The sequence below is a fragment of the Acytostelium subglobosum genome (assembly GCF_000787575.1).
Source record: "Acytostelium subglobosum LB1 DNA, scaffold: scaffold14, whole genome shotgun sequence".
NCBI lineage: Eukaryota > Evosea > Eumycetozoa > Acytosteliales > Acytosteliaceae > Acytostelium > Acytostelium subglobosum.
This window is the reverse complement of record NW_012236519.1, coordinates 834008-845936: the sequence shown is the minus strand read 5'-3', so window position 1 is coordinate 845936 and position 11929 is coordinate 834008. Positions and strand designations below refer to the sequence as shown.

Genomic DNA, 11929 nt, shown 5'->3' with positions numbered 1-11929 from the left:
TGCACAGCTGGCGTCCCTGACTTTGCGTATGTAAACTGGACCAATCACAACTTGGAGGCATACTCTAAGCAGTTGGTGTCAAAGACTAAAAAGACGTTCTACATATATTTAACAGACAAGGATGGAGTCGAGATCTTCTTGAATGGCGTCGATATGAACTTGACGTTGATATTGTACAGGCGCAACGACATCTACGAGCTGACACGAGGATATATTAATTATTTGTTGGTCAAGGAGCATGAGACCATCCAGATTAGCAGCGAAATATAATCGATCGTTACAATATATAATAGATGGAGAACGTCGTTTCAAAGGAATTAGATTACACGCCCCTGCTCGTTGCCGAACCTGAGTATGAATATACGAGGCTGTTCCCACAGTCAGGCACAACATCAACAACTGTTTACTCTGGTGGCAATGACACAATCTTTGAGATCCCACCGTCCAAGGCATACAACTTGTCAAGATCATACTTTAGGTTCATATTCAATCTGCCTGGCGTGGCAAACAAACAGACAATGATGTTTGCTGACTTTTGTCCATTCTTCAGACAGATCCAGGTGTATATAGGAGGTGGTTTGGATTTGATGAATCATACCAACTTCCATCTCCACGCCAAGATGGTGACAGTGAGGAACAAACCATTGGTCGAGACAGAAAACACATTCGCATCTTTTAGAATGACGAGCGATCAATTATGATCCCATGTCTTTCATCCAAACTACCAAACTCATACGCTGCTGGAATGGTTTACAACCCCAACTACACTGGAGAGGAAGCAGCAGTCCCTTATGTGGAGCCTAGGTATTTACTTGCTGGGGATGGCGCTGGCGGTGAGACCAATGTTGTTGTAACAATCCCTTTCAATGAACTCTATGAATCAATTCTCTGTGTTGACAAAGACATCATGTTGAACGAGACATTATTGGTAAGATTCGTTTGGTCAGAGCTCGCTAATATCGCATTCGCTGCTGATCCACCTGCAGCACTCCCAGATCCATCACCAGCAATTCAACCACCCCCATCACCAATCCCAACAACCAATCCAGTTGCATTGCCCGCACCGGCAGCATTTAATGTCACAAACATGGCGATTTATCTGGCAGTGGAAAAGAACCTCGCGATTGTCAATGAGCTCCAGACCAAGATTTTCAGTCCAGATGGATTCTCTTTGATGATACCTTACTCGTACTCTTACCAAGCAGCGCTCACTGGACAGAACCAATCGGTGACTCTCAGAGTCAATCGACAAAATGGTATGACGTTGGAGAGGATCTATCACAGTCTTTTCCTAACACAAACTGCAGCTAATACAGCCATTTACAACAATAACTGGAGAAACACCAAGTTGGATCACTTTTACACAAATATCAACAATAACAGGTTAATGCAATATGATTATTATTTGAACCTTAACGACGATTACATGGCACTGCGATGGATCCTCAAAGACTCGTCACTATTGACACCAAGAATCCACAACAGGAACTGGTGCTGGATTGAGGAGTTTGGCGACGGCACCTCCAACTTCAACAAGGACAACGCTATCACTGGTATTGATCTCAACCTTGGTGAGCAGAAATGGGATTTCATTGGTTTCCTCAGCGAAAATACCAACTTGACACATCAATCAACTGTGGTGTGCAAACGTAAGCTGGTCATCACACCTAATGGCCTTGTTTTGGTGTAAATAATCTCGCGAAGCCTGATTTAATTGGAGCAATCTCCAATTAAATCTCTGGTAGTTAATATAAATGGGATACTCAAAAGAAATGTGCATAAAGACAGTGTTTGTCAATCTTGTTTTTCCAGCTGATGGAGAGAACCCTCCTGTTGATAAAAGAATCTCTGTACCAATAAATGTTGATTTTGTTCCAGACCAAATTATTGTCAAGTCTTATGAAGTTATGTACAGAGGGGATACCACCAATCTAATTCAAATAAGATCCAATTTGATTCCTGACAACGTGTTGTATTGTAGCACAGAGCAGATATGTTTCCTTTCCCCTAACTACAAGTTCTTGAACAAAGCAGGAAGATACATTCAAGGAAATTATTATTTTGAATGTGTGAATGAGAAGGGAGGACGTGTTAAAGAGGCGGTTGCTGTTACAATTGCTTTAGAGTTTGTCAAGTATGGGGGACAACAATAGTATTACCTAAATAATATAGATGATCAAGCTACAAACAATAAATGATGTAGAGGTAGAGCCAATTAAACTACCTAAACAACCAAAAAATATTAAAGGATCCAAACTCTTCAACCAGGTCAATGCCAACATTTTGATATGTGCGCCAAAGAACAGTGGTAAAACTGTAACCATCAAGAAGATAATTGATGAGTGTGCAGGCAAGAACACCAAGGTGATAATATTCTGCGCCACTGTAAACAATGATCTCAGTTGGGTGGCCATCCAGGATGACATGACCAAACGTGGGATTGAATTTAAAACATACACAAGCATCAAGGATGGCAAGATTAATTTATTGGATGAATTTATTGCTTCTTTACAACAACTGGCTAGTCCTCAAGTTTCTCCTGGCGATCCCAACAAAATGCCATTGAGAGACCCTTCTGTCCCAATGATCAAGTCTTATCCTCTGATCGGGCCATACGCTCTGCCACCTCCAAAAGAACCTGCCAAGCCAATGTATGTTGCTCCAGAATATATAATTATTTTTGATGACCTGAGCAACGAGTTAAAGGACCCTTCCATCCCCAAGTTGATGAAGATCCACAGGCACTTCAGTTCTAAAATTATTATTAGCACCCAATCATGGAAGGACACTGCGGCCTCTATTCGCAAAGGTAACCTGGATTATGTATTATTGTTCAAAAATATCAATGACGACACTCTTAAGATAATATATGACGAGTTGTCTTTGACGGTATCATTACTAACGTTCATGAAGATGTATCAGATAGCGACCAAAGAGAAATATCATTTCTTTTACATCTCTCGCAATGGTGATGATTACAGGATCGATTTTAATACCAATTTTCTTGTCAACTAGTATAGAAATTAACTTACAGCGCTAACATGAATCGAAAGTAGAATAATAGTAGAATTACAAAAATGACCCTCTTTAATTAGGATTAAATTAATTCTATTATTTTGAACTTCTAAACTCTATTTCTACTACAATTCTACATTGATTAGACACATACTCTTTTTCCATCATGCTCACTGCTATGGCGGTGACAGGTACTCAAAGTAGAATTGTAGTAGAATTAGGAAAATTACCTCCTGGATTTAGGATTAATTATTTTTATTATTTTGAACTTCTAAACTCTATTTCTACTACAATTCTACATTGTTGATACAGATACCTTTTTTAATAACTTTGAAGTATATAAAACTATAAAGAGAAGAATCTGGAAGTATGAAATGAAGCAGCGCCAGCTGCGTAATGTTGCGAAGCCAGCGGCGATGAGTTATCCACACACGATCAATGTCAACATACGTCCTATACAAGAAACCAAGAAGGTCATTAAATCTTATATTAATGAGATATGTACCATTCCAGAGTGTTGCTCCAGCTGAGACATTCAAGGGCGGTTCAATGGGCAAGGGTACCAACTGTGCCGATCGACATGAAGTGGACATCTGTGTTATATTCTACGGAATGATGCCCACATCTCGAGACATGAAGAAATACGTCGCTCTACTCTACAGTGCCCTGTCATCATCTCCCCAGTTTTCCAATGTCCAGGAGAGTGAGCATTCAAAGACGGTTGGGGACCCTGTATCAGGCCAGATCGAAATACACTTCAGAAGTATTGAGGTCACCTATAAAGGTGTCAAGTTTGACATATTGCCATCACCACCTCCTGTTGATGGCAAAGCACTTCAAAGATCAATGTGGTACACTACACTGAACCGAAAGACTCAGCTGCCATATGCCCATGCAACCGCCTCCCATGACCAAGTCCAGTTCATAGGAAATACCTCCGCCAAGGGCAAGGACCTGATCAGAATGGTGAAGCTCTGGACAAGGTTACCTATATGGGGGTGGTCCAAGCGGGAGAAGAACCAGCCCAGTTCATACCTCTTGGAGTTGATATCCAAGAAGGTGTTTGAGACATTGGGCAGCACCAAACAGTTGAATGACTTATTCAAGACTGTAATGCAACAACTTGCTGCTCCTTCCTTTGACATTAATTGGAGCGCTAGGTTCAAGTCAACTTGGAAGAATGTGGCTGGTCCTATCAATGGTCGTCGTGTCCTGGATCCAGTCAACGCTACCAACAACGTCTGTAGTGTTGTTAAGGATTGGAGTTTGGTTGTAAGGTATGCCTCGATCACCCTGGATATGATATCCAAGATGCCTTTCTTGAAGCCCGTCCCAACACATCCAGAAGTCTATCCACTCATCCCTTTGGAACCTCTTCTAAAGATTCCTAATGTAGTAAAGCCTCTGGTTTACTCAAACAACAAAGTCAAAGTCAGGGCATCCAGAAGATACTATGGTTCTGTTTCTTACCGACCGGATCGTAATAATTTTACATCCAAGTTCTTTTCCATCGATGGTGTAGCTGGCCAGTTACGTATTATAACCAAGAGTAGAAAGAGATCGATCAATAACATAGTTCTTCAGGTTGTGAGTGGTCCCCCTCGGATCATTTGTATCAGCTCCAGCAATGGCAACATATCATCAGATGTTCCAGGACTCATTCTTTGGCATGTTTTGATTTACCTCTCAAGGTTACATTCTCCTTCAATTGATTCTTTGGTTCATTCCCCATTTATTGATTATTTCACTCACACAATCAGTAATTCAAACAAATAAACTCAAAGTCCCAAAAAGACGAAAGACGAGTCACACCACCAGCAGTTCATCACGTGTCAGAGTGTGTTTGTTATTATAACTATGTTATCTCTACTTCGTAGTCAATGCAGAGGTGTTGCTACGAGGTCAGTACCATCCTGGTCCACGCGAACATACTTCACTCAGAAAGATGCCTCAAAGAAGAAGTGTAAGTCCAACTGATTGCCCGACACGCATGACACATTCACTCACTCAATCAATCAATCAATCAATCTTAGACTCTAGTGAGTTGGCAAAGTATAGGAATATAGGTATCATTGCCCATGTCGATGCTGGCAAGACTACAACATGCGAGCGAATGTTGTATTATTCGGGAATGATCAGAAGGATTGGTGAGGTGCACAAAGGAGATACAGTGATGGATCATTTGAAGATGGAGAGAGAGCGTGGCATCACCATCACAGCAGCAACAATCACATTCCCCTGGCAGAATCATCGAATCAATCTGGTCGACACTCCTGGCCACGTCGACTTCACAGTCGAGGTCGAGCGCAGTGTCCGTGTGATGGATGGCGCCGTCGCGATCTTTGACGCTGTGGCGGGTGTGCAGGCACAGTCGATCACTGTTTGGAATCAGGCCGATCGCTATCAGGTGCCACGCATCGCCTTTGTCAACAAGATGGATAGGGAGGGTGCCACAGCGGAGAAGACACTAAAGATGATGCAGGCGCGACTCAATGCTGTACCCCTGCCGTTGCAGATACCTGTCGATGTCGGTCCGATGTTTGGCGCCGTAGTCGACCTCGTCGACATGAAGGTCATCACATGGGAGGGTGACAAGGGCGAACAGGTCGAGATACACGACATCCTAACATATGGTGGCGAGCAATTGATGGCCCGCGCCAAGGCACACCGCGACCAGTTGCTCACCACTTTGGTCGATCTTGACGAACAACTTATGCAAGAGTACTTTGAGAAGGATGGCGATGTGTCGGATACTACATTGCGCGCGGCAGTTCGTCGCGCCACTGTTGCAATGAAGGCCGTGCCCACAATGTTTGGCTCATCACTCAAGAACAAGGGCGTGCAGCAGGTGATGGACAGTGTGATCCACTACCTGCCCTCGCCCCTGGACCGCGACCCGCCCACTGCAGTGGACATGCGCACCAACAAGACAGTGTCGATCGCAGCCAATACCAAGGACCCATTGGTCGCACTGGCCTTCAAGGTTGTGCACGACAAGCGTCGTGGACTAATTGTGTTCTCGCGAGTCTATGCAGGCGTGCTCAAGGCTGGCACAACAATATTCAACGCCAAGAAGGGAGGCGAGAAGGAGCGCGTCCAGAAGCTGCTGCAGGTGGCAGCCGACGACATGGAGGAGATCAGCGAGCTGCGAGCAGGTGACATTGGCGCCATCCTTGGACTGAGGGACGTTAGCACGGGCGACACACTGATCTACGAGCCATCCAATGACCGCGCGCTGCGGCCTGTTCTCAAAGGCATTGTCAACCCGCCGCCCGTATTCTTCTGCGCGCTCGAGCCCGACACAGAGAAGGATTACAACCCGCTGATCGAAGCGTTGGAGATCCTTCAACGTGAGGATCCTTCATTCTTATATCACATCTCTGAGGCACAGCAGATATTGATCAGTGGCATGGGCGAGCTGCACTTGGAGATCATCAAGGATAGGCTGGACAATCACTTCAAGGTGGCCTGCACGATGGGCCGCATGCAGGTATCATACAAGGGCACGATATCGGAGTCAATACGTGAGGATGACATTGTCGAGTCGTTCGACGTGCAGACCTCAGCTGGCGTTAAGACCTACACCGCTGGCGTGTCAATCTCGATGGAGCCACTGGAGCCGGGCACAGGCAATCAGATCAAGTTCGAGCTGGAAGACTCGGTCGTCGAGTCCATGGAGAAGTCTGTACTAGATCGCGTGAAACAATCAATTACAGAGGGCATCGAGTCCTCGTTCCAGCGTGGTCTTCCACTGGGCTTCCCCGTGATCGATGTGGGCGTTACAATACACGGCATCTTCTACCGCTCAGAGGCCGAGACCCCGCCCATGGCCTTCCGCAACTGTGTGATCAGGTCGATACTCAAGCTGGGCGACCAAGCTGGCGCGGTCATCTTGGAGCCGCTGATGAATCTGGAGATCTCGGTCGACGAGAAGTACCTGGGCAGCGTTCTGTCCGACCTGTCGCGCCAACGTCGCGGCACCATCAAGGAGGTGGGCATGGAGAAGAACACACATATCATCTCGGCATTGGTGCCACTCAAGGAGATGATCGGATACTCAACCCAACTGCGATCATTCACACACGGCAACGCTTCATTCACAATGGAGTACAGTCACAATGGTCGCGTGAGCGCCAACGAAGTGGCCAAAGTGTTGCAAGAGATCAGAGGTTACTGATCCTCATCCCTGCCATCCATGAGCATGTAATTAAATATAGATTTAGTAGATATAGACGATGATGAATGATAAAGTTGATTGATCATGCACTACACTACATCCACACTCTCGAGTGAATGAGTGAGTGAGTGCGTGCGCGCGTTGAGCTTACTGTTTATCTACACCGATACCATAGTCGCTGATTGAGAAGACTGGATTCTTGTTCTTGATCTCGCGATCCTTGTACATCTTGGGCAACATCTCGGATGGCTGCCACTGCTTCCTCAGGGACTCGACGTCGTTGGACACTTGATACTTGCCGCTGCTCTCGTACGATGGGCCGACAATGCCCTCGGTGTCAAAGAAGATGATCTGGGCCACGCGACGGAACACGACCAGAGGGATCGAGTAGCTGAGTGAGTTGTTGGTGATCTCCATCGTCCATCGCGATGTGTAGCCGACGTCGCCCCATCCAGCACACTTGCACACCTCGATAAAGTTGCGACCGAGCGATGAGCGCGCCTTCATCATCGTGGTGACTGTGGTGTTGCCTCCAATGAACTCGTTGGTGTGACCGAGTATAGTCTCGCCTGGCTTAATCCAAATGATGTAGTCCTCATCGTCTATATTCTCCAGCTTGATACCTGATCGCTCTGACCACACCTTTGCCTTCTCAGCGATCTGATACTGTCCCCATACTCTATTGACCATTGTCTGACTGTATGGGTTGTAGATACCTAGTGTGCGTATGTGTGTGTGTGTGTGTCTCTACAATGTCAGTTCATGTCGTCATTCATCACTCACTATAAGTCGTCGACTTACCTTGCCCAGCCTCTGGCAGTGTTTCTCTATAGTAGTATGGACCAAGTGTGACATCATAACTGCTTGTAGACAAGTTCTCTCTAATGAATGGTGAGATTGTGATTGTTCCCTTCTGCATATGGCTCAATATAGCCTTATCACTTAATAAACTTCTCTCCATTATATTTGTATTATATATATATCTAATTATTATCTCTTCTTCTTCTTTGATTGAATGATAAAAGTTGGATTGAACTTGAATAAGATTGGCAGGAAGTTCAAAATAATGTCCAAGAATGAATATTAGGAGGTGGGTTGATTGACAGAATGACATTAGGCTTGATTAGGGGAGGGTGGGATCTACAAAGACCAAAATGGTAATGATTACTACTCTTGTACAATGAGGAGATGATATAAGCCATCCTTCAATCCATTCATTCATTCATTCACTCCCCATCTCACTCTCTATTTACAAACTTACTTGCTTACCTACTTACTTATAACTATAAAATACAAATAATATTATAACTATATACCTATTCTTATTAATATTAATACTTTAATTAGTTTGATATTCTATTAATATGTCCGAGGCTGTATTAGAACATACTATTCCTGTATTAGTTTATATGTGGAATGAAGAGGGCTTGGTAGAAAGAGTTGATACAACTGATCCAAAGAGGTCCACAAAGGAAGCCATCAAGAAGACCATTATGGAGTGTATCTCTCTCCATCAGGGAGTTGAGATGTCAAAATCTGGATGCTTATTCTCCTTCCCTTCAGACTCTGCTATGCACACCTGTCTTGGATCGATGAAGTCTCAATACCGTTGGACAATGTACACTGAAGACCCTGAACATACCAACATGCTCTGTACAGTGCCTCTTGCCGAAGTTCATTTTATCAATGTAATGTGCACTCCTGAGGAGGTCTCATCATTGACCTACGTCTTCAAAGTATGAGGGTTGGTGTCCATTACAAGAAAGTTGGTTTACCTCAACATCACTGGCGTCAAATCCAATCAAAGTTTAGTCATTATTATTATTATTATATATAAATATAAACGTGATGTTTATGGCAACTCTAAGCAACTTATTGTTCACATCAATCGTTAGATTGTTGCATACCTCTAATGATGTGGACAAGAAATGGTTGAGGACGTTGTCAATGGTAAACTGGTCATTTCATTCAATGATCCGAGCTTTGAACACTCAACTCATAATCAATGTTGATGCTCATTTAAAATATGATCATGATCATAGTTTAAGCGCTAGACCACTGGGCTACGATGACGTGACTATGATTGACTCATTGTTCGATATAACACTCCATCTTGACAACAAGTACTCTTTATATCATTCACAACACATCACTACGATCATACTACAAGGTAAAGATGATCCCACCGGTGATCCAGTACCCTGGTCCACCATCGAACGATCATTCCCAACACAATCACTGGAACACAAGAAGAACGATATCAATGCACTGTTTCAATCACTCACTGCTCGACCAAACAGCACTGTCACTGTTGCAATCAGACATGTGTTTGCAGGACAGGTGGCTCAACTAATTGAGAACTATTCACTTGATCCACAATCAATCGACTCACTGGTGGTCAATAATCTGTTCCCTCAAACATTCCAGAGTATGGTTGATCGACTTCCAATCAACAATCAACTCAAGACGCTTGACCTCAGAGTCTTGACAGTGTTGTGCTGCTCTAAAAGGGAAGACCTCATCAAGATCGAATATCAGTTATATTGCAATGAGTTGATTGAACGATGCACCAACATGACATCACTCAGCATCTATGATGAATGCGGCAGCGGTCACACTGGATACTCAGAGTACGTCGTTGGCAAAGCAGACCAATTCTTTGGGATGCTTGATCAGTTGCCACACCTCGTGTCACTCTCATTTGGATTCGATACGTCTTGTGGACATGATCACGTAGACCCACTCGAGGATGAGGACCGTCAATCATTTCTTGCCGAACTCATCTCATTCATGCAACGAAGACCATCATTCCACACACTATCATTGCGCAATTACCTGGAGGACACTGAGTCGTATGACAATGACGATGATAACGATGACGAGCCTAAGTCAGAGCATCTGCCCATCTTGGATTACCTGTTCACCGATGTCACTTGTCCTGTGCAGCACCTGACACTTGAGCTCTGGGGCGCCAAGTTGCCAGTTCTACAGAGACGAATCAACACACTGGTGTTGAAAGAATGGTCCCGTCCTGGATATAGCCAGATATCATGGCATCAAGATATGGCCATGATTGCCCATTTAAAAACAATGGTTGACGACAAACTTGACCTCTCTGGCTACTCGATGAGACGACCAAAAGAGTGTGAATTGGACAAAGAGTTTCGCCTAGAGTCATTATATGGTCCACGTCAATACATTCCACCATTGTTAAATTGATAAGATAGAGATGGATAGTATTATTGCAGTCAACCAATCATAATTAATATTAAGAGGTAGGAAATAAAACCCTTACCCTTGTCTGGAACCTCTTCAAATCAAGTTGAACATATGATTTGAATATTATTTATTATGATCAAACATATAATAGAATAGCTATCTATACAAACAAGAAGATGACAACTCTGAGCATGTTGACATCAATCGTTAGGTTGTTGCGCACATCTAATGATGTGGACAGGAGATAGATGGTCGAGGACATTGTCATTGGTAAACTGGTCATTTCACTCAATGATCCAATCATTGAACACTCAACTCATTATCAATGTTGATGCTCATTCAGAATGTGATCATGATCATAGATTAAGCGCTAGACCACTGGACTACGATGACGTGACTATGATTGACTCATTGTTCGATATAACACTCCATCTTGACAACAAGTACTCTTTATATCATTCACAACACATCACTACGATCATACTACAAGGTAAAGATGATCCCACCGGTGATCCAGTACCCTGGTCCACCATCGAACGATCATTCCCAACAAAATCACTGGAACACAAGAAGAACGATATCAATGCACTGTTTCAATCACTCACCGCTCGACCTCATAGCACTGTCACTGTGGCAGTCAGACATGTGTTTGCAGGACAGGTGGCTCAACTGATTGAGAACTATTCACTTGATCCACAATCAATCGACTCACTGGTGATCAACATTCGGCTCCCTGAAGCATTCCAGAGTATGGTTGTGCGACTTCCAACCAACAACCAAGTCAAGACCCTTGACCTCTGGGTTTTGAATTCATATTGCTGTATTATGACATTTGACTACGTTGGGGACCATTCTCAATTGTATTGCAATGAGTTGATTGAACGCTGTACCAACATGACATCACTCAGGATCAATGATAAATGTAGCAGTAGTCACACCGGATACTCAGTGTACGTCGTTGGCGAATCACAACAATTCTTTGGCACGCTTGATAAATTGCCACACCTAGTGTCACTCTCAATTGGATTCGATTCATCTTGTGGACATGATTACGAAGATCCACTCGAGGATGAGGACCATCAATCATTTCTTGCCGAACTCGTCTCATTCATGCGACATAGATCATCATTCCTCACACTATCACTGCGCAATTACCTAAAGATACTGATTCGTATGGCAATGATGACGATGGCGACGAGCCCAAGTCTGAGTATCTGCCCATCATTGACTACCTGTTCACCGATGTCACTTGTCCTGTGCGGCACCTTACACTTTGGCTCTCGGGCGCCAAGTTGCCCATTCTACAGAGACGAATCAACACACTGGTGTTGAATACATTGTACCGTCCTAAATATAACGAGATATCATGGCATCAAGATATGGCCATGATTGCCCATTTAAAGACAATGGTCAATGACAAGCTTGACCTCGCTAACTTTGAGCTGATACAACCAAAAACTGGATGTGAATTGGACAATGAGTTTCGCTTCGTGTCATTAAATGGTCCACGTCAATATA

The 11929-nt window shown here is 43.9% G+C and overlaps 6 protein-coding genes across 6 annotated transcripts; 5 read left to right on the top strand and 1 right to left on the bottom strand.

The window, feature by feature from the left end:
- Nucleotides 1-293: 293 nt before the first annotated feature.
- On the top strand, nucleotides 294-1687 carry SAMD00019534_073590 (hypothetical protein; the record flags this gene model as incomplete). Its single annotated transcript, XM_012897766.1, has 2 exons — nucleotides 294-599; nucleotides 1067-1687. Coding segments are annotated over 2 exons (927 nt in total), but the record flags the coding sequence as incomplete, so codon positions are not given.
- A 1820-nt stretch (nucleotides 1688-3507) lies between these two features.
- SAMD00019534_073580 (hypothetical protein) lies at nucleotides 3508-4499 on the top strand (the record flags this gene model as incomplete). Its single annotated transcript, XM_012897765.1, has 2 exons — nucleotides 3508-4292; nucleotides 4412-4499. 2 exons carry the CDS (start codon nucleotides 3508-3510, stop codon nucleotides 4497-4499), a joined length of 873 nt encoding a protein of 290 aa, XP_012753219.1.
- A 373-nt stretch (nucleotides 4500-4872) lies between these two features.
- SAMD00019534_073570 (hypothetical protein) lies at nucleotides 4873-7192 on the top strand (the record flags this gene model as incomplete). Its single annotated transcript, XM_012897764.1, has 2 exons — nucleotides 4873-4978; nucleotides 5049-7192. 2 exons carry the CDS (start codon nucleotides 4873-4875, stop codon nucleotides 7190-7192), a joined length of 2250 nt encoding a protein of 749 aa, XP_012753218.1.
- A 168-nt stretch (nucleotides 7193-7360) lies between these two features.
- Nucleotides 7361-8153, bottom strand: SAMD00019534_073560 (hypothetical protein; the record flags this gene model as incomplete). The annotated part of the gene is made up of 2 exons (XM_012897763.1): nucleotides 7361-7908; nucleotides 7994-8153. Coding segments are annotated over 2 exons (708 nt in total), but the record flags the coding sequence as incomplete, so codon positions are not given.
- Nucleotides 8154-9271: 1118 nt separating this feature from the next.
- Nucleotides 9272-10411, top strand: SAMD00019534_073550 (hypothetical protein; the record flags this gene model as incomplete). Its single annotated transcript, XM_012897762.1, has 1 exon — nucleotides 9272-10411. The coding sequence occupies one exon, from the start codon at nucleotides 9272-9274 to the stop codon at nucleotides 10409-10411; it is 1140 nt and encodes a 379-aa protein (XP_012753216.1).
- Nucleotides 10412-10810: 399 nt separating this feature from the next.
- On the top strand, nucleotides 10811-11743 carry SAMD00019534_073540 (hypothetical protein; the record flags this gene model as incomplete). Its single annotated transcript, XM_012897761.1, has 1 exon — nucleotides 10811-11743. The coding sequence occupies one exon, from the start codon at nucleotides 10811-10813 to the stop codon at nucleotides 11741-11743; it is 933 nt and encodes a 310-aa protein (XP_012753215.1).
- Between the last annotated feature and the right edge of the window lie 186 nt (nucleotides 11744-11929).